At 44.5% G+C, this 27791-nt stretch overlaps 2 protein-coding genes across 5 annotated transcripts in view; one reads left to right on the forward strand and one right to left on the reverse strand.

Annotated features, from left to right (window-relative positions):
* Nucleotides 1-27791, reverse strand: part of lsm7 (LSM7 homolog, U6 small nuclear RNA and mRNA degradation associated) — a 284833-nt gene that overhangs the window by 253387 nt on the left and 3655 nt on the right. The gene's annotated exons all lie outside the window — the stretch shown is intronic.
* Nucleotides 1-27791, forward strand: part of rnf220b (ring finger protein 220b) — a 43129-nt gene that overhangs the window by 3713 nt on the left and 11625 nt on the right. For 3 of the 4 annotated variants that reach the window (XM_033621160.2, XM_078168791.1, XM_078168792.1), the window contains exons 1-5: nucleotides 3714-4103; nucleotides 5371-5982; nucleotides 25859-25985; nucleotides 26927-26969; nucleotides 27060-27152. In XM_033621160.2, the coding sequence (XP_033477051.1) occupies nucleotides 5391-5982; nucleotides 25859-25985; nucleotides 26927-26969; nucleotides 27060-27152 (855 nt within the window). In that variant the 5' untranslated portion in view covers nucleotides 3714-4103; nucleotides 5371-5390. Of the gene's footprint in view, nucleotides 1-3713; nucleotides 4104-5370; nucleotides 5983-25858; nucleotides 25986-26926; nucleotides 26970-27059; nucleotides 27153-27791 lie in introns of those variants that run through there. The other variant, XM_033621159.2, reaches the window with a different exon arrangement.

Raw genomic sequence — 27791 nt, forward strand, 5'->3', positions numbered from 1 at the left:
AATTTATGGGAAACACTGGACATTGGCGGGATCAATTACAAGTATATAGTTAGTAATAATGTAATTCATCGTTACAACATGAGGAATATAAAAACGAAGGTTTCCGCTTTTTTTAAAACTCTCTATGGTGGCCATTTTGGATTTTAAAAATAGCAAATGTTCATGTCAAGTTCCAAACTATGCAGGTGTTTACTTTTGTGGCTTAATATACATGTTATTTACTCAGACATTCAGATAAACTAAGAACAATCACTTGGATATGAATTGATTGCATTTGGTGGTCGTAGGTCAAAGGTCAAGGTCACTGAGCTATAGAAAAATACTATACAAAAATGTATAGTTTATAAACTCCCCAAGGATTTTGACTGAAGGTTGAAATTGGGACATTGTGAATCTGACTATATAGTATAATTGTGAAGTATGTCCTTAAATCACACAGCATGTGTTGTTTATTTCACAGTGCTGTGTTGGTGAAACTGTTTTCAGTTCAGGGAATTTAACTTCAGCACAAAGAGACAAAGTTGAGTACATGCAAACAGTATCGGCCCGCCGACACGGGTGTGCTGTGAATGTGTAAACATACAGGATACTCTGTGTGTGTGTGTGTGTGTGTGTGTGGTGAGGGGCAGTCACCAGCCCCCTTGGGAGGAAGCGATCAATGATTGAGACCATAATGCACCTCTCTGTATTCCTCCTCACATTCATGCTCGCTGGCTGCTTTGGGGAGCTGTCACACACACCCTCACACACACACACACACACACACACATACACACACATACAAGCACACACATACTTCCACTTTCCCTCATACGCACACACACATTGTCACATGTTCGACAGCTCATCTCTCACACGTTCCCTTCCACTCCATCTTGTAGCTGTCTGGTCGATGGCCTCTCTCTCTGTCTCACTTCCACTGTTCAGTCTTTGGCAGACTGCTCTGCTCTGGCGCTGTCTCTCCCTATGTTAATATAGTAGCTAACCTCTCTCTCCATAGCACTGCTACCAGACAGTCTCTATGTTGATATACTGAGGAGAGTGTAGAACTCCGCCGCACAACTACTACCCAACTGACTCCAGAGAACTGAGCACTCTTCATCTCCACCGCTGCTGCTGCCACTGCGAGGCTCCTGCTGGGGCATTCTGTTGTCCTGTACACTTGTTTTGAGTCACATCTCTCGTCAGCTTCTCCAGCAGGCACAATCACTTTAAAAACAAATCTTTTTTTTTTTCATTTTCATGCTCCTCTGCTTTTGATTAGGGCAAATCGTATGAATTTTGAAGGCAATCTGCTGTAATTGGAGATTGTGAGTCTCACAGCAAAAGGTAATTATCACTAATTGGTCTGTGGAAATGATTACAGCAGTAACTTAGTTTACTCCACGCCCCAAAAACAAGACCTGGGAATGAAAGGAGTGGAGTAAAAAAAAAAAAAAAAAAACTAAAGACGTGACTATTTACTGTTCAACACTCCAATTACACATTGCTAAAGTTAAAAGACTCCGCTGATGACCGCTGGCATCGTAATAAAAGAAGTGGAGAACTCTCATCATGTTGATTTCATTTGCCTCTGCTCATCTCTTACTTGTTGGAAATTACAAGGAAGACCACATAAACTAAGCTGTAAAATTTAAATGATATTACAGTTGCTTGAAAAGGATTCAAAACTTGCATCTGTGAGACGGGACAGAGACGGAATGTGACCACGCTGATCAGCAAAGATCTATGAACAGCATATATTAAGATGTTACATTCTGTATACGCATGTGTGTGTATGACAGCGAAGAAGACAAGCCAAGTGACTCACCTCCTGCCAGAAAATGAAGACATACAATTAACATCGTATCCCATCATCCTCAGCTGAGCGGGCAGGCCTGTAATTGGCTGGCTGACCAGCCTGCGTGGCTCCGGGTGGCAATTTATTCTGGGAGCCATGCAGTTTACCCAGGGCGGCTAACGGCCCCTGTGCCATAACCTGGCTGAGGCAGCGGGGACATCATTAACACTTCACTGGGCCTGCAGGACACACACCCATCATCAGCCACTATACACCACCCACAGCCACTAGCACATGGGGCAAATTGGAGGAACAGGGTAGAAATAATAATCAGAATGTCAATGAGCCACTTGTAGTGAGTGTGTTTACTGATCAGCTGGCAAGTTAGAATATTTTTGGCATTTCCGCGTAAGGAGGAGAACACTGTTTATCCAGATTACCTTTGATTATCATTTTGAAATGAAACAAAGGGTATCCTTGCCGTGAGCAGATTTGATTTGGGAATTCAGCCCCTGTGTTGTCTTATCTGACCCTGGACTCTGAGTTTATCTGTTTGACACTGTGTGCAATGGCATGCGGTTGTCTAACCCCAAAACAATGTGTGAGGGAGAGGGTGCTCCCTAAGCGGAGTAATGACCTTGCCTTGTCACAAGGAAGACATGTGTTACACGCTCCCACATTGGTCCGAGGGAAAGACTGTTACAGAGTCAGTCTGGACTCTGGTTTATGTGTCCGTTTAAATGTCTGCATCTGCTGTCTGGCCCTCCACCTCCTCGCCGACCGGCTGTCTTTAGGTGTGAAAGGAGGAGGCTCACATGGAAGGCTGCATCTCAGGAATCACTTTATGGGTGTAAGAGGTATATGAGGTGTCCTGTGTAAATCATGGTTCTCCTCAGTGTTATATAGGTAATGTAGTAATGTATGTTTTCAGCCTGGGTTAGCACGGTGAACCCCACTGATTTCCAGATATGTCTTCCCACAAGTGTCCTCCTCGTGTCTCCTTCTTGCCTGCGATATTCCCAATTCACTCATTTCCTATCTCAGGACTCTTCCTTGCTCTCTGATTACACACACACACACACACACACTCACATGCACGCACACAGGCTCACAGCCAAATGGCTGTTCATTAAAGACAGGGACCTGAGGGGAAGCAATCGTCTGAGAGACGGAAATTGCGTGTCACATTAGATTAGCAGTGTAAAGCCTCTGGATTGGCTCGGGGGAATAAGGAATTATTTCAATTACATTATTTCAAAAAGTCTTTAAGCAATACCAATACCGATAAAAACAAATTAAGAGTGATTTGGGCTGATTTGTGGCGCTCTGAGCTGTGCTTTCTGACAATGTGCTGGAAATCAGATATGAATAATGCAGATATTACCCTACGTGTAATGTGTTGGAGTTGAAAGCAGATTATCTGTGACAAATAATGCCATTGGTTTGCATTGTGTCTCATCAAAAGGGAATGTTCACAAGTGTCAATCACACGCCCGGAGACTGTAGGGTTTTTCAGTGAGCCACCGTGGAGAGGATAACTCCATCACCTGCCATTCTCAGTAACAAAGCAGTGACACCAACACACACAGTGAAAGTGATGAGTAGGTTAACTTGTGTACCTAATGCAATGGATATAAGCTGAACATAAAGTGCATGCAAGTCCTTTCTAATAGATGGTGTAATCCTTGTGTTTACAGGTAATTCCTGTAAAAGTTATGATGTGCAATAAGATAGTGATCATAATAAGAAAGAAAGTTATATGTTCAGTTATATGCTCTGACACCTCTGTGGCACAAAGTTCTCTTGTTCCTCTCTGGCAAAACTGAATATTTTCCTTTTGACTCAATTTCACTAACACATGCAGCGAGGGCAAGAAATTGACTGTGTCCATCGCAAGCAGCGCGTCTCAGGGGGAGAGAGCAGGGGGTGGGTGGGGGTGGGGGGGTTGAGGCTACAGAGAAAGAGGGCAGGGAAAGAGGGAGAGGGGTGGAGGTGGGGGATTGTCACACGGAGCGCATGAAGGAGAGACCGACCCGCAGCCAGTCCACTCACTGATGCCCTGATCCAGCCCCAGAAGCGACCGACTCCAGCTCCTCCAAACTCCGCACAGCTCCGCGGTGACTCACTGCTGCTCAACACTCGCAACATCTGGAGCAGGACTGGAAAAGCCGACGCTGTCTGCAGCTGCACGTTTTTCTTTTTCGTCTTCTTTTCTCTCTTTCCCTGCGCGATCAGGAGAAAAAGTGCCGCGTCCTTGAAATTATAAGTTGAAAGAGACGGAGAGGAGTTGACGGCGAAACAAATCTTGCTTCGAGTGCGCGCGGTAAGTGGCGGCTGATGATGACACAAGTGATTACAGCTTCATTTGTTTTAATTGCTTTAATTGGATATTTGATTGCCGTGTGTTGTGTCGGCTGTGGAGCTTTGTGGTAGTTTTTTCTTCTGAAGTGAGGGAACTTTGTTGCTGGAAAACTGTTGTGTTTGAAACCATGTGGAGACTTGGAGACAATTTGGATTCTTGCGACATAAGAGGGTGAAAGCTTGACCTGTGCGCTGTAAGACTGAATTGTCGCTTAATTGTCACTTAATTGCAAAAAAATAGGCGATATGTATTTTCATGTTCAGGTGAAGTGTTTTGAAGTTGAGTTAAATCTGTCGTGCGTAAAGTTGGTGAATTTCACAGATGTTTAAGTTGATAAACTGTAAAAAGGGATTGATGTAGTTAAAGAAAGGTGAATCACAGGGCCCAAACTTTCCTGTCTTATTTCGGCCTTTTCTCAGAACTAATGCCAATATAATTATTTTATCAAAATTCACTTTAAATAGCAGGAAACCAGCTAATTAGACGAAGCTGTTTTTCCGATTCTAATATGTGACCCATAAACATTTATCATATATTTTAAATATGCTACAATTAATTAAACTTTTTTTGTGAAGATATATATTTCAGAAAATACATGTTGGGAAACTTGGAAATGCTTATTCTGCTTTACAACTCCCACCTCGATTTTTATTTTATTGGACCCAATTATTTACAATTTACTGACAATTAATTCCTGACTTATAAAAAAAGAAAGAAAAGGGAGGAATTTGTCTTTTTCTCTGAACGTGTTTGGAGGATTTTCCAAAATCTAATTGCTTTTACTTCATTATCAAATTTATCTCTTGCAGGCTTCGGCTACGTGTGTGTTTTATTGTCAATTTATTCCGTCGTAATTATTTACAGGCACAGTAGGCCTCCTCCAACCCTTTTCTATTGAAATTAGTCCAAAACTGTAATCGTAAAAATGCCTCCAGAGTTGCAACTGGGTGTGTTTTTTGGAATTTGAGATTGTGAAAAAATCACTCTAAGCTTAACAAAACTAAATATGCTCTATGTATTTTTTCAGACTAAGTAAAATGTGTATTTCTTATTAAGTCTGCTTAAGTTAATTAATTATTATTATCCAATAAAAGAGCTTGAAAATGATTACTTTTTGTGTGCCATGTTTGAAAGAAAAAAGAGCCTCCTCTGAAACACTTTGTAATTTCATCTCATGCCTTCTTCACGCCTCATCTCAACGCTCTGTGTGTTCTCTCCCTCTCCTCAGCACCACTAACAGGGAGGTGAATGGACCTCCACCGCCCCTTCAAGATGGACAGCCCCTCCTACCTGCCAGCTCCACTGGCCTCCCCCGCCCTGATGGTCCTCGCCTCCACTGCCGAGGCCGGCCGAGATGCCTCCGTCCCCTGCCAGGCGCCCAGGCCCTTCGGTGTCCCCGCCTCTGTGGAGAAAGACCTCCACCTCCCCTTCCCCTCTGCCTCTTACACCTTCACCTCTATGTACCAGCGCCAGGGCCCCATGTCGGGCACCTTCCCCTCCCGAGACTTCCCAGCCTCCCTGCTCCACCTGCACCCCCAGTTCACCCCACCGAATCTGGACTGCTCCACCCTGAGCATGCTCAACCACAGCGGGGTGGGCGCCTTCCGACCTTTCTCCTCCCCGCAAGAGGAGAGGGAGTCGGGGGTTTACCAGTCGGCTTTCACCCCTGCCAAGAGGCTGAAAAGCTGCTTCCCGGAGGTGGAGGGGAAGGAGTTTGACTTCGGCTCCCCGGGAGGCTCCCTTAAAGCTGGGGAGGACTCAGGGAGGAAGCTGTTCTCCATGTCCGGCCTGCTGTCTGACGGAGAGGCTTCATCGAGCCCCGAGGAGCGCAAAGAGCACAGTGAGTACACACTTGACTCGCAGGGACACACAGCTGATGCATGTTTTGGTATGTAAACATGCATGGCACGTCTAAAGCTCACACACAGTCATCTCTCATCTTTAAAGTATGCAGTGAAATATACAGAGGCACATCAAAGACCTTGCTCACCCTGACACGACACGGCAGATGAGATTTACATATCCTCTACAGCTGCATCCACTAATGGTGACAAATTGAAAGGCGCCTTTGTGAGCAAAGACGTATCTGGAAATATTTTCCCTTTTGCACTCTAGTCTTTATTGTCTAGTTGGACAAAGTGTTTTCAGCGACTGGCTGTGACTGACTTTGACACAAATAAATTGAATAGTGTCACTTATTCAGCTTAGTGATCATTAGCCACATATGACCATTAGGCCTATTGGAAGTCAGACTTTTCTTGGCGGCTGAGGAACACAAATACATCGGAGCGTGTGGAGGGTTGACATAGGAGGAGTGAGAGTTGGAACGAATGACACCCTGTCAGAGATAACGAGGTGGCAGAGATAGAGAGGAAGGGATGGAGGAGGATAGAGAAAAAGAGAGAGAGAGAGAGAGAGAGACGCGGCGATGCGCCTCAGCCTGAGCTTCCCAACGACAACCCTCAGCTCAATATGGCCGCCCACACCAGCCGTCTGATTTGTTGACAAATGAGTGGGAGAGGTGTCAGTCAGTGCGCCGCGGAGGGAGAGCCGCTCCTCATTACTCCCGGGGATAATTGCCCAACGACGCGGGGGCACAACACTCGCCTCAGAGGGAGAGGGGGTGGGGAGAGAGGGAGCCGGAGTCAGGGAGGCAATGCTAGGCATGATGGGAAATCAAACCCCCTCAGTGGCGGTCGCCAAGGGGAGCGCCTGACAGATGAAAGGGACCAGAGAAAGACAGAGAGAGGAGAGAGAGCACCCAAAGGCTCAGCAGATCAGAGGGGGACACCATCGAAAATAATGACAATGGGGGGGGGGGGGCAGAGATGGAGAAGGGCGAAGGCAGGAGGGGGAGACGCTGATACACGCTCTCACACATATCACCTAAAGGAAACTTTCATCCCACACATAAAGGGCGGGAGCAGGGACGAGTTGTCTTAAGAAAAGTTTGGATTGTGTGCCGTGTGTGTCTCTATGCATATGTGTGTGTCTTTGTTGAAACTTGCTGATTTTGTCGCCGGTTGGTGGCTGAGTGACAGGGCCAGGGAGGCGGAGTGGCAGGAAGGAATCTCAATATGGAATTTTAATAAGGACGGGAAAGGAAAGAGATGCCAGCCAGCATGCTGGTGTGAGAGGTGTGTCTGTCTGACAATGTTTGCTCAGTGCACTCGTGCATGCGTGCTCCCCTCACCTCCTGATTTTGGGAATCTCATTTGGGGAATGTTGACAAGGACAAAAGATGGGCGGAATAGAACACGGGGAGCATCTCTCCACCAAAAAAATGAGTTTGGGAAAAAAAATGGATTTGTGCACATTGGAAGCTGCTTTTCCAGCTTTATCCAATTAGATTGGAGCTCAGGCAAACTAAGAGCTTTAATGCAATTGAGCTCCCAGCACTTTTCTAAGTCTGACATACACTTGTTCCTCTTGACTGGGTAACAGACAGTCACTTCAGGACCAAAAGTCTTAACTGTTAAGCTTGAAATCTTCTTGGGTTGTGAGAGTGTGTCTGCTGCTCGCATTCAGCTGCAGCACTGGCGATGCAAATACCCACTGAAGTGCAAACTAAGCCATAAAAACCTACTTTTATACTTTTTAAGCTTTCTTCATAATTGAAACGACCTCCTGTGAAGGGTCACATGTGCTCCCCGTGTCTGTAAGGGCTTCCTCCAAGTGCTTTGGTCTCCATATCAGGTATTAGGAATGTGCCTGGTGCTGCCCTTAAAACTGGAGTCAGTCCCTGGACACTGGCCACCAGTGCTCAACTAAATACCTCCCAACAGCTGAAGTGTATTTGAATCTGGAGTGATATGATGGTGCTTATGTCAAAACTTTTCAGAGTAAACAGATTTGACATTTTGAGGCCATGACGTATAGTCTCCAGGTGTGAGCACAGGTGACCATGCGCTGCCGTTCCTCTCACAGCTCCTGGTCAGTCTACACACCATGTAGGTAGAGCACGTCTTCACATCTGCCAGTGGATGTCTCCTTCTGTCCGTTTAGCGCCTGTCCTCTGTCGATTTTGCCTCCCAGACTTGCCTCTGTTTTATCAGGGAAAGTCTGAGACGCACGGTGTGCTCTGACAGCTGTTCAAACAGCCACGCTCGCTTTCAAAGGGCAGATGTCTTCACTGGAGCGAGTCATGCTTATTTTCCTCAGGGAGATGCTTTCCGCCGCAGGCCTGAGCTGGAACTAAAATGGCCCTTTACCAGAAACACAAGTTGGGAAACCAGAGGAGTGGAGTGGCAAAACACAGCAAAGCCAGACGCTGACGGAGTGGTGTGCGTGCATGTGTGTGTGTGTGTGTGTGTGTGTGTGTGTATCATACTGTGGTGGCAAAGCTGAGTGAGAGCTGTGATAACTGGAGCCAGATGTTTGAGAGCCCCTGTGTTGTGATGCTTGTTACACACCAAACTCCCGGTTGTGGCTGTCAGGAAAGTGAAACCCTTCACCTGCAGAGCAGACAAAGAGATTCACGAAGGCCACCAAACAAAACAGATCAAGTCAACTGTTGTCCAACTGGCAGCCTAATGTATCAGTGACTTCAGTACAGCTTTCTCACATCCTCCTTTTTGTCTACTGGGCTGACTTGGAGCCAGTTTTAGAAACACAGTCTGTGAGCACTGCTTTTACGTAGATTGCAAATACTGTCGCTCGCAAATTTCAGTGTGGCTTGCACATCTCTTGCATGCTTGTGCACAGGTCACAGCAAATATGCAGTCAAAAAAGAAAATTTTCTCATGTTTCATCAAGTTTGTTTCCTAGCATATAACTGGGCCCTTAAGAACAGTTTCACACTCACACAAATGACACTGGCATTTTTCTTACATGTGAATTTGTCATGTTTTTTAATTATTATTGTTAGAAAGTCAGTCTATTGATTAGTTATTTCCTGTCATATGTTATTGGACAGCTGGCCGTCAGTTTTAGGTTTTGGTTTGTGACTTTTAACTTAATAAAAGTCTTCCTTTGTCAGCACTTGACATAACATTTCAAAATATTGCTTATTTAAAGATTATGCTCACATTAAAGCTTACACAGACAAGGAATGAGTCTGACCACAAGTATTTAACATGGGCAAAACTCCACAACAAAACCTGTGCATCAGGCCTTTGAATCCTGCACATGCCGCTCAAGTCTTCTCCTAACGGGATGAGGAGGCACTGAGAGACTCGCCAGATCTTCACCTGTGCAGGAAAGAAACCCTGCAGGAAGTTAATAGAGGGGAAACATGTAAGCGTAAAACACATTGAGGATTCTCTACCAGATGCGCTCAGAGTGTAAGTGTCCTCCACGGTCGGTTATTCATGGGTTGTTAGCGGACGAGTGCGGCGCCTGAACAGAATCAATATTACATAGATTCATCTTAGATTTGGCACGTGGATTATCTCTGTGCTGAAGTTTGATGGCTTTGAGCTTGTTCCGGACCCAGCTTACATGCTTTGTGTGTGTGTGTGTGTGTGTGTGTGTGTGTGTGTTAGAAGGAGGGAGCATGCCTGTGTGCACACGTTTAGACGGATGTGACTCAGAGCCTGTGGTCATTCACTCATTAAATCAGTGAAATAATCAAAATCATGCCGTTACACAGTTTTCACACACCAGCAAAACATGTTTGTGCATATTTCTTATGCACGTATTTGTGCACATAAGTTTGTATGGTATATTGATGTTTCTTTCTCTCACCCACACCCACATGCGCACACACACACACACACACACACACACACACACGCACGAGGCAGTATACTCTAGCTGTGTGTGCTGATTTGATAACAGGGAGGCTGCCTGTGCGCTGTGTTTTCTGTGTAGCAGTCGTTGACGGCCGCTCGTATTGAGTGGAGCTTCCTGTTGAAAGACACAGTGTTTACATCCCACTGGCAGGCCACAGGAGATCAATAGCAAGCACTCGATTCTCATGCATACACATATAGTATCCGTTGACTGCTATTATTCCCAGGGTGTATACTCCTTATCAGGCGGACTTGCATGTGCACTCCATGCATCAACAGTCGCACTCACCATATGCTTATGCCTAGTTGTTTTCTCTTTGTGTGTGTGTGATTTTGTGTTGGTGTGATCTGTCACAAGCAAACTTTAGTAGGGAAACTGAAGTATTGAGGAGGTGTAAACATGAACAACACGACTGAAAATGCTCGCTGCTGGAAAGACAGGAGGAAATAATGACACAAACAAGCATCTAAAATGAATTTAGACATAGAGAACATATTATTTTCATGTAAAAAACAACATTTGATCTGAGTTTTTTTCATCTTTTATCAAGTTTAGGACCAACACGCATTAATAAATCTTTTTAGAAACCGTTCGATAACTCAAAAAGATGAGCTGTGAGAGTCAAGATACATAACTCATGGTTCCTACTAATCATTTTTACAGCCACTGCCTCGTTCATTCTGCTTTCAAAGCTACGCTGTCTCAAATAAGTGACATCTGCACCCAGCTCTCTCACTGACCACACTGGTAGTCTTGTTCTTGATTTCAAACACTCGGGGAGGAAGCATTACAATATTAATGGTGGTTGTGTTTGATGTGAGAGCATGCCGCGGTTGACTGTTCCCCCTCCTGTTGTGATGGTAGTTTGTTCTCCTAATGTTCTCCCAAGTAAAAGAGGCTTTCATCCTGGCAGGAGGGGAAACTCTTCTTGGCTTTTTAGCTCCTTTCCCTTCATCTTATAAGGGCTGGAGAGATGGAGAGAGGGAACATGGAGTTTTTTCTTCCTTGTGTATTTAGATTTACGTGTTGTCTTTGTGGTTTTATACGTGATTGTGTATTTGTGGATGCAGTGTGCGTATATGTGTGTATGTTGCAGCCTCCATGCAGGCCGATGGATCTTCAAACAGGCTGTGGACCACACGGCTTGTCGGAGACAGACAGGATTTCTATAAGTCTGGCAGTAGGACTTTACAGTAGCGTGGGGAAATCTGTGTGTGTGTGTGTGGTGGGGGGGGGGGGGGGGGGGCTTTTTGTGGTGACCATCAGCACCTGTTAGACGGTCAACAGAATGTTCCGCCGCTACATGAGTCATAACACATCTTGTAGTCGCTGCATCTGCCTCTGTCACCCACTGTGATCGGCCCACACGAACAGCGCTGCTTCTGTGTAAAAGGACAGGGAGGCTGAGTGTGCTGACAGAGAGAGAGACAGGCAGAGAGAGAGAGGTTCATAATGAGTGCGAGGCCCAGAGGTCGTTAAACCAACAGCCTTGTTTTAACTGAGGCCATCGTTCCTTTTTCCCATCTCTCCGTTTTCCCTCTTTCTACTTCTTCTCTCTATGCACCTGATCGACTTGCATCACGGGCTGCCTCTGATCTCACATCAAAGACCTGGTTTGTGTGTGTATGTGTGTGCGGGTATAGGAAAGGCTCAGGGTAAAGGCGGAGTAAAACGCATGTTCGCAAGAGGTGGCACACACACATGCACAAACTCACATCCTCCGTCCTGTCCCCGGAGCCTAACAAATCAGTCAGGCAGATAGAGAGGGCAGGGAGGCCAAACGCTGGGGTTAAACACATGCTGCAGAGGAGCAGCGCAGACAGACAGCAAGACCACACCAATCCTACACGCCTGGATGGCAGCCAGGAACTCACACACACACACAGACATACACATATATAATATGTGCATGTCGCATATGTGTGTTCGCCTCGTGTCACACACAAACCTCATTACAGCATGTCACTTGGTGCTTGTTGCAAGTCTCCCAGCTGTGGAGGAGCTTGACAAAAGCCAATACGTCAAAGGCATGCCAGGCGTGATAGCTTCACTTCCCAAATACACGACGTCCCGACATCATTCAGTGGCTTCATGAGCAAGATTGGCAGCCATTGTCGATGATCAAATGTGCATTTTTTGTAATGTTTTTGGAATTTGAATAAAAAGAAGACATCTTGAGGGAGCTGCAAAGTGTCCGTGTGAAGGCACAGACTTCCTCATTTGCTCATTCTGCTCCCTATATAGCTCAGTACACACTCAGTGCTTTACTCTATAGACTGGATGTTTGTTTGCACTAACTTTTGGGCAGAAAACTCCTGCGTCACGTACATAAAGTCACAGTGCAGAAAACAAGCACTGCAGAAACATCAGACAGGTCAGACCACCGTGTTTAACTTCATGTCTTTAAACGCTACAGTTACAGCTGAAAATGACAACAGAAATAAACAATTCAGACATTTAGGGAGAAAGTTACCTCTGCTGTGTTACGTAATCATGTGCATGTGACAGTTCAAACAGCGCAGATTACTTACACATGTATCCTTAAATACCCACTGATCGATTCAGTCACTTCCAGTGCTGCTTAGCTGTTTGCAAACTCTCATCAGTGCCGGTGCACCCCTGCCTTAAAGGTCAAAGTTTGCCGGGATTGACCCCTTACCCCGCTGTGTAGGGGTGTAAACACTCCCCCAATTCTCCTCAGAGAATAGCATCGGGTCGGGGCCATAAATCACAGGCCTGATAATTGATAGGAAAACAGCAGTCCAGCAGTATATAACCTTTTACGTGTCGTCTCAACTCTTTATTATGGTGCTAATGAGTGGCCGCGGATCAGGGTTAGAGCCGCGAGCAAAAGGGGTGTGGGGGTGGGGGGGGTCACCTCAGTAAAATACAGGCTACTGGCTACTTACTTACACACACTGGTAAGGCACACACACACATACACACATAAAAACATAAGCACAGAAATTCAGTGTGCGCTTAAAACAGACACACACCCCAGAAGGTAGGCACGCTCTCAACTCCACACAGGAAGACACTCACACTGAAGGATATGCGCGTATGCAAACATTCCCTCACACACAGATGCATATGCAAACACATACACACACACAGTGGCTGGCAGGCTCAGCAGTGTCCATTACAGGCCGCCATTAGTATGGAGATTGTGCTAATTGTCCCCACAGACCACACAGGCAGCGCTCAGCAGGCCCGCTGTGAGTCTGTGAGGCCGAGTGAGAGCAGGGACTCTGCTTTACACATCCTATTGTCTCGGTCGTGACCCTATTAGTGCAATTACAAATCAATCACTGAATGATTATGGGATTCATGCTGTGGATTGTCTCAATGCAAATGACACCATTATGGCACGTCAAGTTGCAAGGCTGTCAAGTTTCACATGAGGAAAGTCATAGAGTAAAATATTTACCAAGATCAGAGCGAGCTGAGAATGTGTCCAGTGAAGTTTCACCTGTTTCGAGAATTTTAATAGAACTCCAGAGAGTTTTTATTGGAAACAGGTGTCTCATTGCCTTAATGTCACATCTTTTTTGGTCTTTATTTTGGAAAAAAAAAAATGGATTTGAGCATTGTTTTAATTGTATAAGACCAAAGTTCGAGCAAGTTTGATGATATTGATCGTTTATTCAAAACCTGTAGGACACAAAATGCTGCACTGGGTGTCGTGTTGAAGCCTTTGACTTGAACTGATGCTAATGCCGATTCTTAATTCTGAATCTAAATATGCACAAGAAAAATAATTAGAAATACGACTGAAATTTATTTATCATAATGTGAGTTTTAAAGGATTCTTTAATGACCTATAAAGTATATTGTACTGTTGTCAGAGCCATTTCTCTCCACCAAAAACCCACAATACTTATTTTTAAAATTAGAAAAAATGTAGTTATTGAACAGCCGCGAAAATATGATCAGCTTCCCTGGAAAATATTACTCATATTACCGCCTTAAAAAAGCCAAATATATGTGTTTGTATTGTATCACTTTAAGGGTCATGGTGATCCATAGAAGTTCTTCATGTCAATATGACTGTTTTAATATTGAAAATAAATTTCTACAAGCTCTTTTGCCTCTGAGACACAAATTTAGTGTATAACCTGTATCACACACACTTAGTAGGTGTCTCTGTACTAACTGTGTCTCTCTACTAAGTAAGCTTCGACTACAATGCTTATAACCAATAATTGCTTTAATTTGTTTTACGTGGAACCACAGTTGGAGGTAGCTGCTTGTGTGTGAGTGAACTCCTGGACTCAGTGGTTTTACTCTGGGTGGGCCAGTTCATGGTGCCGGAGACTGGAGAGGGTCCAGTCTCATTAGCAGCGGCTCACAGCTCCTGATCAGTCAAGTAGAGGAGATTGAACTGTGAGCAGCTCCTGTGTGACCCTGCTGAGCGAGAACACAGGGGAGAAGATCTATACCCGCTGGCGCTGCCACAGGCGTCTTTGTTCTCCTGTGTTTGCTGACAGGGGGAGATCGGAGGGGCGTATCGACGAGGGCTCACACTGCGCTGCGCTCACCGGGGCTACACAGGCGGTGTGTAAATGATATATACATGAGCACATACACACATTTCTAGCCTCTTTCTCACACACGAGCTGTTACAGTGTGTGCATATTCACACTTTTAGTGGCACTTCACTGTTTGTCTACACACACACCACACACACACACACACACACAATAAAACTATCAGCAGCAGTAATTTCCAGTCTGATGTGGAGGGTTGTCCGTCCACTTAAAGTGTTGTATTAAAGCTCAGTCTGTCTTTCTCCTAACAAGGCGTCAGGGTCGAGTCGAGTCAGCCTGGTGCTGGGATACCACACACAACATGCAGGGATGCCGTGCCCTTTATCCTCAAAGGAAAACAAGTGTAACAGCATTATTTACTGCCCACCTTTGTTTGCAGTGTATTGCTCAAACCATGCAAATATTTCAAGTATTTCATCACATGTAGGGGACACATTTTCTCTTGTCCAACACGACAGCCCTGCAGCAAACATTTTTGTTAAATTTATAATGGGAATTTTTTGGTTGATGGCACAAGTTAGTTCCACTCTACTGTCATTTTTGCAGGCTTAGGTTTGGGCTTGGTGTTGTATTTGGTTTTATTTAATGTCCGTGATTTCATGCTATATATTGATGTCATCTCTCAGGGCTGGTCACACTGCACGCTGGATCACATGACAGAGAGTTTACAAATGAGTTCTTGCAGTTAGTTTACTGAAGTTGTCAGAAAATGACAGAAAATTTCGGCAGCCACAAGAATCATACAGTTTAACATTGCCCTTATGCTGTAAATCGAACAAATGAGAACATCTGTTAGAATAACAAGAATAATTTACATTAACAGAAGTGCTTTCCTCCAATTTTTATTAACCTTTAGCAATCCTCAAAGCTCAGTCCCTTAAAAAGCCCCTGATTCTTCTTTGTCTTTGTGTGTGGGTTACTGGAGATAAGCAGCTCAATCACCTCTATCTTTCCACCATTTGAAGATAAAACCGTCGTCATCTGCTGTAATTGTTTGCTCATCCAGGCAGACACAATAACATCCTTTAGGAAGTGTGACTAACCAAAACACAGGTGTCTCACAGAGTGCCAGGTGTTTGTGGTCCTCTCGTACCAGCAGCAGTCAACACTGTTTCTGACAGTATCAGATGTTATCTGGAGCAGAGGAGGGAGCAGATGGCTTATCTGTGATGATGCCCGCTGATTAGGCTGCAGGGAGGGCGCTGTGGGGTGGTGTCAGAAAAGTTCTGACTGGAGGCCTACTGACACTGTGATTGAGGCCCAATGCGGGGCTTTTTTTTTTTGGGATCACAACCATTTTGATTTTGTTTAAAGAGTATTAGTGTGCCCCTAATGGCTACAACTTCCGTGCTCACCTGCACTGCTCAAAGTGTATGTGGGACAGGTGTGTGAGGGGAAAACAGATGGGTGTGTTCTTTGGTAAAGCAGGACAGTGTGTGTCAGCTGCCCCGAATTACCAGCTGAAAAATAGAATGGAGTTCAAAACATGTTAACTATACAAAAGCAGCAACTGATGTACAGTCCATTGCTTTTTCTGCCATGTGGTGGTGTGTTTCTTATTCTTATAGCGTACTGGTAAAACACTGAAGAGCACTGCTCAAATGAAATGAAAACTTTAATAGTTTTATTATGTATGATTTAGAGGCAGAAATGGAATATGATAACTATGTTTTCATTAGTGTATAATCACCTTAAACAAAGAATTGTCAACACATTCTCACTCCATCCTTGTCACATTTCAACATTTGGTCAAGGACCTTCATCGTCCAGATACAACGTGAAAAGTACCCTGGGTGTTTTGCATGCATTGTCTTCTTTCAAAATACACTTCCATTTTCCCAGGAAATTTACAGTTTACATACTGTCTCTTTCAAAATAAAAGCATTACGTCAATAACAATGCAAATTAATGGGGTTTTTTTCCTCCAACAACTAACGCAAGATGTTGGACTTCGGAAAATAAGAACAGGGTTGGGCTTTAGAATCCTACAGGACATGAACACTGCTCCCCCGGTGAAAGTTGGTGTTTGTTGGATCCATTCACCCTTTTTGGACTTTTACCGTGTAGGATGTTGTCCTGCCACAGTTCCCCCTGACGCCGCCAAGCACCATTAAACTATAATGGCAACAGTCTGCGTGTCATGCCGATGTTAAAGGACAGCTTTTTTCGTCAGTGTGTGATGCTGCAAGTCACTGCCAAAGCACCAGATTTCGACAACTTTGGAGTGAGACCGGGTTGCAATCGTTGTGTTTTTGTTACCTTGGAATGAGCCATTTATGTATACATACGGAGCGGGTCCTTTTCCACAGAGTCTGCCATTTTTTTTCTACAGTAGCCCAGAATGGACAAGAATTGTCCAAAAAATGGACACTGGCTCTAGATAGGGCCATTTGTGCTTTTGTGTCAGCCACCATAGTTCTCCCACACCCTTGGCACCCAGGAGAAGTTAGTTGAAATCTACAACCTTACTGCAATACCCTTTTTCCACCAAAATTAGCGCGTGTGTGCAGATGAGTTTGCCTTTCTGTTTTTGTAATTTTTTTTCTGTTGTGTCACGTTCAACATCATGAACAAGCTGGAAACAGGATAGTAAGCTGTAGTACGCAGCATGGAGGCCAGTGAAAATGTTGCAGTGGTTTCTTCTTTTTTTATACCTCTTACTAATTAAGTCTCTCTCAAACTTGATGCCAACTAAATTTTGAATGGTTTGAGCACTGCTTGGATAGAGATAGATGGTATTTTGTGGCAGACTGTCTTTGCATTGCACCAGCAAATGGGCTAAAATTAGAGCTTTCGCATGGTTGTTGTATTCCCATCACAGCTGATTAAAGCCAATTGAAGCTGGAGCCAATAAATGTCTGTGACTACTACAGAGTCATTTGTAATTTTTTCCATTAAATACAAAAGCCAGATGTTAGTGGGTATTTTGTCCAGTGGGAAAGGGTCTCTAGATGCCACTAAGTCTTACAAACTTGACCTTTAAATAATCTCAAACAGTAAAACGCCAATTTTGTTGTCAATTTGTCAGAATCAAAACAGCACAAACAATAGTTTTCCAATTTGGTATTTGCTGTTTTTAGTCAGGGTTGCTCCCTCACTGTGCTGTCTGCTCTTCTTCTGCTGGTTTCTCATCTCTGCTCTCTGGCTTTCCTTCATTCTCTTCTCTTTCACTTTCTTTGTTTTTGTAATGTGTATTTTTGCTGTTGCTGTGTTATTGCAGTTAGTTTTCCATGAAATAAAGAAGAACAGTAGAACAGTCAGTAGAACTTAGAACATGGTGAACCCAGTAAAGAGTGTACTGGCTGATAAAACAAATCAAAAGAAAAGTTCAACATCTAAATTGCTTGCTCTAGACCAATTATCTAAGAGCTCTTTGTTAAAGACTGAGGGTCAGTCTGAGAGAAGCAATGAACGGGGACTGAATTTTTGCTGTAAGATTTTCCTGTAGAGCAAACCTGCTTTACTGAAGGTGGTTCTGGTGCTGTAGTAAAATTCGTCATTCCTCTCTGTTTCTTTTAAGTCTTCTTTTCTTTCTACTCCTTTATTTTCACAGTGCACTCAGCTGGAGTCATAATGAATGAACTCATGTTCAAATCTTTTTTGTTACATGCTGTAACTATATGAATAACTGTGCATTAAACCACTCGCCACATCTGGGAACCTCATCTGAATTTTCAGTATGTGGCTCATGCACCTGATAGCAGCAGTAAGAACGCAGTAAATCCACTATTTTTCCTTGGTAAAAAAAAAAAAAAGCATTGACTGTAAGTGCATGTGTTCAAAGCACTAACTTTTCTCCTGTTTAAGCTCGTTGTTTTAAAATTGCCAAAACTGTGGCATGCTGTTTGTTTAGGGAGTTTAAGAGTGTGCGACAGAGCCCTGTGGTGCATGTGCCTATAACGCTGAATGTGTCAGAGTTGGCACCACAGTCGCCTACTTGATGCAAAAAGCTCAGGCGTGACCTCTGGAGGCGTTACTTTCAAGGCATTTTGGGAAATATAGAAAATCACTTACTGATGGAGAAGCAGTTAAACAGCATGCTACAATAGAGCGCTCTTTTTTTGGACACTGCTGTAGGAAAACGGTCCCAACTGATCACATATATAGTGAGAGCTCACTTTTATAGTGTGTACAGTTGTTGTTGTAGCGCCGCTGATGAGTCCTGGTGTAATTAAACTCTTCAGTGAGTTCAACACACAGTGACACACTGTTTGTCTGTTTAGAAAAGTTGAGTACTCGATGCAAGCAACAGAGCAATCCTCTCATTTTCTCCTTATTAACCACTAATTGAGAGAAAGAGCGAGAGGGGAAAAGAAAATGAGAGAGAAGTGATGAGGAGACGATGGAATAATAAGAGCGAGAGAGAGTATTAATGTGTATTAATCAGTGGTCCGGGTAATAGTGATCTGTATTTTTGGAGCCAATCTAATTAGCCTCTAATGAGGGATTGTGATCTGTCTGTTAGCTTCTTGATGTCTACCTCGCGCTCTCTCTCTCTCTCTCTCTCTCTCTCACACACGCACACAAAGAGTGGTTGAGATGATTGCGACAGGAGTAATGTAAAGATTTGAACTTGTTTGCTTCACCCACATGCACATACAAAAAAAAAAAGAAAATCATGCTGGTACATAAAATGTAAAAACCTCACAGCAGGTTTACACGTGTTCATGAGTTACTTACTCCCAGAGGAAACCACTCATTGAAGAGCCAAGAAACGTTGCAGTTTTTTTGTTCCAGTTGGTTTCATTACTGTTAAAAATGCTAACAAGCAGGGCGTTGATGCTGCCATTATCTGCAAAATGTCAACTCTTCAGGAGCTAACAGGAGCACCCTTTTTGTTTTTTTTTTGTTTTTTTTTGATCACCACTATTTGGTTTAAACGTGTTTACAAAGTGTTAACAAAGTGTGATAGGTATTTTTAAACCCATAAAGACTGCACACTCCCTAAAACTGGATGAAAATGTAAAATGTAACAGAGGAGCACCCAAAAAGAAATCTCCCTGTTGGTAAAAATGTTCTCAAGTTAAATTTAAACCGTTTATGGCAATTGATTGCCTGGAGTGTGTTGAGAGAGGTTCAAGTCCTGACAGTATGATACAGTGTGACAGAGCTGGATGTCTGTATATTTCCGTCTGTCTAGCGAGTGCAGGTTGATGGCATCAGAGTGAGTGACAGGCCACCGGTGAACAGCTCTATCGCTGTCCGCTGTCAGCGGCTTCTTGATCCAACACGACTGCACTGACTTTGACAGAAAGCAGTCAGCAAACGGATGTCTGGATTTGGCATTTGCTACCCAGGGTATGAGCTCAATTACATCTCAAGTTTTGGAGGATCATAACTGCTGACAGTAGATAGATGACAGTGTAAATTAGGGGAGAGAGGAGGGGAAAGACAAAGGTTCCTGGTGGGACTCAAACCAGGTCAACACATTCTCACTCCAACCGTCACATATTGACATTTTGGTCATGGACTTTCCATGTCCACATACGACGTGCAAGGTGCCCTGGGTACGCTGGTTGTTGACGTTCTGGGACACCATGTCAAGTTATGCCTGTTACATGCATTGTCTTCTTTCAAAATACACTTCCGTTTTCATAGGATACGTACTGTTTCAATACAGTCTGTTTCAAAATAACCGCAGTCAGTACAACAACAATGCAAATTTACATTTTTATTCCTTCAACAACAAACAAACATGGTTGGTTTTAGGCAACAGAAGCACGTGGTTAGGTTTAAGGAAAAAGAACAGGGTTTGGCTTTAGAATCTTAAGGGACGTGAACACCACTCTCTCGGGTGGAAGTCGGCGTTTGTTGGACCCATCCAATAAATCGGTGCCTTAACTTTTGCCTTGTCCCACCGCATTTCCCCTGATGCCATCGGGTGCCGTTAAACTATAACAGCAACCGGCTGCGTACTTTGCTGATGTTAAAGGACGCCTTTTTTTTGTTGGATTCTGATGCTGCAAGTCACTGCCCAAGTGTCGGATTTCGGCGACTTTGGAGTGAGAGCGGGCTCACCAGGTAGGGGTAAGGTAGGTAGAGCCCATGATTTTGCACCTGATACTAAAAAAGAATGTGGAAAATGTACCCACAATCAATTTATTCAATAGAGACCCAATCCCAAAGAAGCCCGAAGACAGTCCAATCCAAAAAAGAGACGAGGATAATTGCACCTGATCCAAGATGCCCAGCAAGGGTCCGCACAAACCCACGCAGTGAGAGACCAATAGCTTGTTTGTCATCTTTGTCGATTATTTGCAGAAAAAGACATTAACCTCCTTGTCTTCGTCCTCACATCGGCCATTTTTCTCATTTTTCCAAAGTCCACACCAACTGTTTCAACTCTGCTGCTAGCAAGTTTTCTTGGATCCACTCAAGTAGTAGACATATTAAAACAGACCTATGCAACGTACAACAATAAAGTGAAACCCTACCAAACCCAGTTACACTAAATATAATGTGGACCCCATCCAACTCAGATCTTGGGTTGAGTAAGTGGTCCTGTGAAGACCTCTTGTGTTCATTAATGTTGCAAAAGAAACAGAAAAAGAACTTGAACAGCATTTAGACCTGCAGATATTTTCCCATGAGGTGGCTCCTAAGTAGCCTCATATCACCGCAAATACCCAAGGACAGTCCTAACTTTCCCCCCTGAGTTCCACTCCCTCTCTCCAATCTGTAAGTCACTATCAAAGATCATTGAGCCATGCATCTCAATGAGGGCCAGATTGATTGGTTGGAGCGAGGCGGAGGCAGGGTTCGATCTTTGCCCTCAGGTCCTGAGAAGGGAAATATGGTCACAGGGACACAGTCACACAGCTACCCAGTCCACTCTCCATCAACGAGATGATTGGACACATACATGCTGAGCCACGCCTGCACCTGATGGAACAATTGTAGTGACTAATGGAGAAGATGAGAGAGAGGAAGAACGAGAGGGGGACGGAGAGAAATCGGGAGGGTTTGTGCGCTGATTGACCTGTGGTCAGAGAGGTTATGTCCATTGATCTGTAGGGCAGAGGAAAAGGGCTTTGGCCTGAGGTGCTTCAGAATGGGTCTATTTGAGGTTTAGGATTCCTGTCCATTCCCACCAGGAGCTTTTTCATCATCTGACTCCCCAGGACTTACAGCTGCCGTCTGCCGCTGTCCACGTAATGCACAGAGCACTACAGAGGCCAAAGGCCAATCAATGTTCTACAAGAGGTTGATACAGATCTTATTAGTCAATGAATGATCATTAGTGGTCTAACGAGGCATTGATTTGTGCAAGGGCCAAAGGTTGCGGTGGTTGTGGTGAGTGTCTTTAATACATTAAACACAATTGATTGCAGAGTAGGAGGGATATTTTTGAAGGATGCTGGAATTAGATTGGACAGTGAGAGATTTGAGGTCAAGCCAGGAGAGGGAGTGTGTCTCCATCGGCTGCTGAATGTGGTTAGGATTGAACATGAAGCACAGCGGCAGTATTGTATGTTGTGTATTACCGGTGTAGCAATTCTGCAATTAATAAAAAGCAGATATCTAGACATACTAAGTCAAAGGCAACTGAACTCGCTGTTTCAAAGGCTGGAGCAGCAGCCTTTGAAAGCTGAGGAAATGACTCTGCTCATAGCAGATGTGTTACTACAGGGCCTATTATGTTGCTCATTAAATACCCAACCTCTCAATAGGCCATTATTTCCCCAATAAAAAACAAACGGCGGCTTGCATACTTTCCCCTCTCCCCCCTCTGCTTCAGAGGTTAGTTCTACCTCACAGACGGCAAAAAACCCTGACTAATATCCTGCATGTGATGCTTTTAAATAGGAAGCAGGCCGCGGGATAGGGTGGGGTACAGGTGTGGCAGGAGCCAATGGCTTTTATAGCCCTCCATCTCCTCTGAAAGTGTGCCAAGGACCTGCCTACACAACCCACCACTGCAGTGTTAGCCGCCAAGCGTTAACTTCACTCCCCCCGCCAATCTCTACATGCCTACTGGTTATATAGAGTCTGTGCTTGTTATGACTTTATAGAGGGATTTCTGATGTGCTTAGAGAATTGTTTGATGATTGGGATAATGATGCCAGTTGGAGTGAGTTGTCTCAGCACTTTATCACCAGCGAACACAGAGAAAAACAGACCCAGCCAACGCTAAGCAGTCTCCACATCCTCCACATCCTCCCCTGGATGCTCGCACGTACGTCCCCTGCCATTCAAAGCTGTCCGATCCTCTTCGCGTCAATCAGAATTAGACCACGTCCACAGGTTTGTCACCGGGGGGACGTTCGTCACCATGTCTCCCCTGCAGAACAGCCTTTTCATGCCCCAGCATAATGTCAGCGGGTGACATCCAGGCCTGATGTGATGTGGCATTCACTAAAGGTCACGTTAGGCATCTCCGCTCCGTCTGCATCAGCAGAACTGGCAGCCGTCATATGGGCGCTGGCATCGGCCATTACCCAGGCCCTCAGGGGGACACGATGCTTTAAGGATTTGTCAGCGGGATTCTGATCTCTCTGTTGCAGTGGCCAGCGCCGAGCGTGGGACAGTCACAGTCCACATCTTGATGCAGAACAACGGAAAGTGGATTTGACCATCAATCATACAAAGGGGGTTGAGGAGGATGGGGATATCTTGTTTTCTTTCAAACATGAACTTTACTATCTCATGATGCTCTTGATAATGGGGACGGGGCAGAGACATATCGTGACGCTCTGATGGGTTATTTGCCCCAGAGGTGTGTTCTCTTCAAATCCATGGGGAGATTAGAGATTGTATTTAGGTGTGTTTGGGTATGCTCATCTTTGTGATTCCTTCCTGAAAATATGCTGTGTAAATGTATTCATTTTCCATGATAATCCACAACATACCACCACAAAATACGTGTAAAAATGGAATTATGCCTCTCTCATTTTGTTTCATCGGAACAAGACTTGAATATAGCCAAAGCAGCACGCTCCCAAGTGGGAACAGTAAGTGAAGAGAGCAAAACGGCAGCTGGACAAAGACTAGACATCCAGGAAAGGAGGTCCTGAACTGGCGAGACACAAAGACAGAAAAAGGAAACAATCAGAGACACAGAGACAGTGAATCCATTAGGAGATGAGCCAGTCAAACTCAACACAGCCCGATGAGAGAGCGCCAATCCATCCGAGCCAGTTGCCGTAGTGAGGGAACAGTTAACAAGCCCCACAGGCAGGTTTTACAGCCCCCTGTTGTGTGTCTGAGACCCCCCAGGCTGAAGAGGGGCTGAGGCTGACTGATACTGACAGGGTTTATGTGGGCGGGGACGGAGGGCAGCGGGGGGATGGAGACGTGTAAAAAAGGTGGTCATGAACCAGCAACTGTCACTTATGAGAGTGCAGCACAAGCACCGAGTCAGGCTTCAGCAAAAGCATGTACACACACACGTACACACACACTCATCCATACATCCAAACATGCCCGCTGCCACACCATTAAATCTGATGTTTGTGTGGAGCAGAGGTGAAGGGTGGGGGGGGCGGCTGTAGTCGGAGGAGGGGGGCTTATCCAAAAAGTGGACCAATAAAACACCTGAAAATCAAATCCCATTGCTCTTATCGCGGCGCCATTCAGAGACGTTATCTGTGCAGGTAATGTGGTTATAAATTCAATTTCAGCCAAGAGATTTCATTGTTTACTGATGCCTGCATGTTCCGGGCGGCAGAGCGCAGAAAGCCCGGGAACGTTCGATGCGTGTCGGGAAAAGTCATTTAGGCTTCCACGGGGGGATGCAAAAAAGGCGAGAGAGAGAGTGCGAGAGAGGGGGGTGAAACCAGGAGAGCTGTCACTCTCCCAAGGACACCTGACTCCGCTTTCTATTTTCCACCCCATGTTTTATTTAGAGCCCATTTTGTCCTATTTGGTTCCTCATTATGGGGGCTCATAGCTCAACTGATGTCAGGGGACGGCACTTGCCGACAGACATCGGCGTCTGAGCTTGTCACGTTGCTGGTCATTTGGAGTGAAGCTGGGGAAAAGTTAGTCCGGTGTTTGGATAATAGGGTCCTCGAGGAAGTTCAGTCCAGCCTGCTGCACATTAAGGGAAAGCTGTCACAAATATTAATCTGTTTGTTATGTTCTGTATTTAAAAGTGTTAAATTGTGATTGCCAGTGCTGTCATTTGTTTTCCCTTGACTGTGCAGAGATGGGAAATTAGGTGCATCTTGCCTACTAGCTCTCTGTGTGTGATTGATGGCTTTCAGGAGTAAATCACCTCATCTACTAGGTAAAATCTTGATATAGTAGAGCTCCTCAGGCTCCCAGCTGGCTGCTTATGGCAGTAATCCATCAGTGGGGCCCAATGGGCCGAGTGGCCCTCCTGGGTAATGTTCCTATTGACAGCCTATGATGTCAACACACTGACAGCAGGGGGCCATAGCAGTGCGCCTGTGTGTTTATGTGTGTGTGTAACCTTATTTTACTCTCATTGCCACTGTCTGTCAATAGTACAGATAGGTCTACTGAACACACAAACACAAACACACATAGTGAAGGCTGTTTTCATCTACAGAAATTCTACGCTAACTATGAGTTTAATGAGCGGAGGTGTCATGGTGGTCCAGTGGCAACATCCCCAGTTTGAGTCCAGCTTGAGGCTTTTGTCAAATATTGACTTCTCACTATTAAAGAAAAAATAGTCACAATTGAATAAAAAAAGTACTTACATTTGTTTTTTGATTTAATGTAAATGTATTTGAACCCTGTTTCGTGACTAATGGGAACAACAGTTTTTTAAATTGCTCTAGTATTGAACGAGAGCGCTGCAGTCAACAACAACGAAACAGGCTGCAGTATAACCAGTCGAGGCTTTTGTGCACCGTTACTTTGTGTCCACTAAAAGGTCTTGTTTTTGCTGTTCAGATTATTATTTCAAGTGTCTTAGACTTATGGAAAGGATCCCTACAGAGATAAACCTTTTTCTTAAAGAGTATGATCTTTTTTATTTTATCAGAAACAACCCTGAAGTTGCCATAGACAAACCCACCAGACTCCATTTAAATAAACAGCAATTTTATCATCTTAAGGATTTTCCTAAAAAAGAGAGGGGGAAATGCACCCTCTGCATGTATTTTCTTATTTTCTGTACCACAGCAGCACTCAGGTGAGGTCAGGGCTTTATAAAAAGGTAGTGACCAGGTGCCAGACCGTAAGCAGCAGGCATCCAAGAAACAGCGTCAAAAACCCCCCCAGCAAAAATAACGAGAAGAAACGCCAAACAAAAGTGAATCTCAGGTTGGCTTTCACTTTCACTTTAGCTCTCGAAACAGTACAGTTACAAGATAAAAGAAAACTCTCCATGTCATCACCACAGTTCATTCTCTGTAGTGCAGATCATCTTTTCACGGCCTCAAAGACTTAGCCAATGTGGAAAAATCACAATACATTTTGCCTGCGAACACCTCTTTTAATCCTCTTACTCTCCTTATTATCCAGGCAAAGTGAAGGGTCTCTATGACGCTCAGGCCCCGGTGTGTCCAGTCTGCCAGACGATCCTGCGACCAGGGGAGCTGCAGGAGCACATGGAGCAGGAGCTGACCAAACTTGCCCAGATACAAATCAGGTATCAAGATCTGATTTCACTTCTTTGACATTATAAGTAAATCTTCTTTTACTGTTTTTATTTAACACCATCAAGTGGTTTCATCCAGATATCTCCTCACAGCTTTGTTGAGAATCACGTCTTCACTTCCTCCTCCCTCAAACCATTTTCCGCCAACATTCCACTTCCTCCATTTATCCATTTGTCATTTTCCTTCCAGAATTTCTATTCCATTCAGCTTTCAGGTGATAATTAACGTTGACAGATTTTAGTAGCTGGAGGGACGCCCCCTTCTCCCCCGCTTCGTTTCCTCAGGTGGTATCTCCCGTCTCCTTTGTCACCTGCGTGCAGTGTTTACAAGCTGCCTCATTGTTCCCTACATATTTCATATTACAGCCTCCGGCCTCGAGGCGACCAATCACACAGCGGGTGGATAATGTCCTGCTAATGGCTGCTTTGAGCCCTACACACACTCACAGTCTAAAACATACACACGGGGACCAAAGGTGCACACACACACACACACACACACACACACACACACACACACACACACACACACACACACACATTACCTGCTGCTTAGAACAGAAGAATGATTCCTCCAATAAAGACATTACACTCCAAATCTGCTTAACGACCGCTCCGTGGACAGTAATGGTTTCAAATTGAACTTGGCCCGCGGGGACACTGTGTGTGTGTGTGTGTGTGTGTGTGTGTGTGTGTACAGTATCTGTGTGATAGACACAAAGTGAGAAAGAGTAAAATGAGGTTACACACAGACTGAGACACAAATTCAGACAAGATAAAAGCAGCGGGTATTTACGAGATGACATTTAAAAGACAATATTGTGTTTGTGTATTTTATAGGGACACAGTGTAGTTGATTTGTGTGTGTGGCTCCTGTTTCCGAGCTTGTTTAACGTACAAGCTTCTGCATCGTTTGCCTCTTTTCTCCGCAGTGTCACTCCAGTGCAGCACAACCACCTCATAAGGACGCCGAAGGTAAATAGTTAATATCCTCATGAGTCTAAAGACAACACCTAGCTTGAATTATTTATTTGACTTTCTGTTCTTTCTTCTTTTTCTGTCCAGTCTCTCTCACTCTCGCTTCATATCAAGCGCGAAGGAGGCTCTCCCACCTCGCCGCCTAGAACATCAGAGGACGCCCACTCTGACCGATATCAGGTGAGATTAAGGAGAATACTATAAGGAGAATATGATTTACTGAGTAACATGATACAGTAAACGTGTGCGTTTCCACTGGGGCTCGGATGTAGACTTAAAATGGATTAATGCACTTTTTTTACCCTAGAGACAAAATTTAAGAGCACAAAACACCTTACATTTTCTCCTTAAGTATGACACTCAAGGCTGAGGGACAGTATTGGGAAGCATCCCTTCAAAAGGTTCTTTAGTTAAAGAAAAACATTAAGGCATTTGCTGCATTGAAAGAGAAGTAAGAGCAGTTAAATTCTACAGTTTACATTGAGATCAGTTTCGCTAAGCCCCGCCCCTTTGTGATGGTCCAACAAGCTGGTGGAGTAAGCATGGAGCCCACACTGTAACTAACTGCACTCCCTGAAGAAATATTATCATATTTTTGGGACAATGAAACAGTGATTCCAGAGAGAAGCAGACAGAGGGGTCTACAGTCTGTGTTTGAAGGATATATCCAGGATGTCAAACTGACTCAGCAGCAACAACAGGTTAAAAAGACAAAGATAGTTAGAAGCTAAAGCCGAACTATAGGCTACAGATCACAGTGTAAAAGTGAACCACATCACTGCTGATCGCCACAGAAGATGATTAATATAAATTCCTTAA

The sequence above is a fragment of the Epinephelus lanceolatus genome, chromosome 6 (genome assembly GCF_041903045.1).
Source record: "Epinephelus lanceolatus isolate andai-2023 chromosome 6, ASM4190304v1, whole genome shotgun sequence".
NCBI lineage: Eukaryota > Metazoa > Chordata > Actinopteri > Perciformes > Serranidae > Epinephelus > Epinephelus lanceolatus.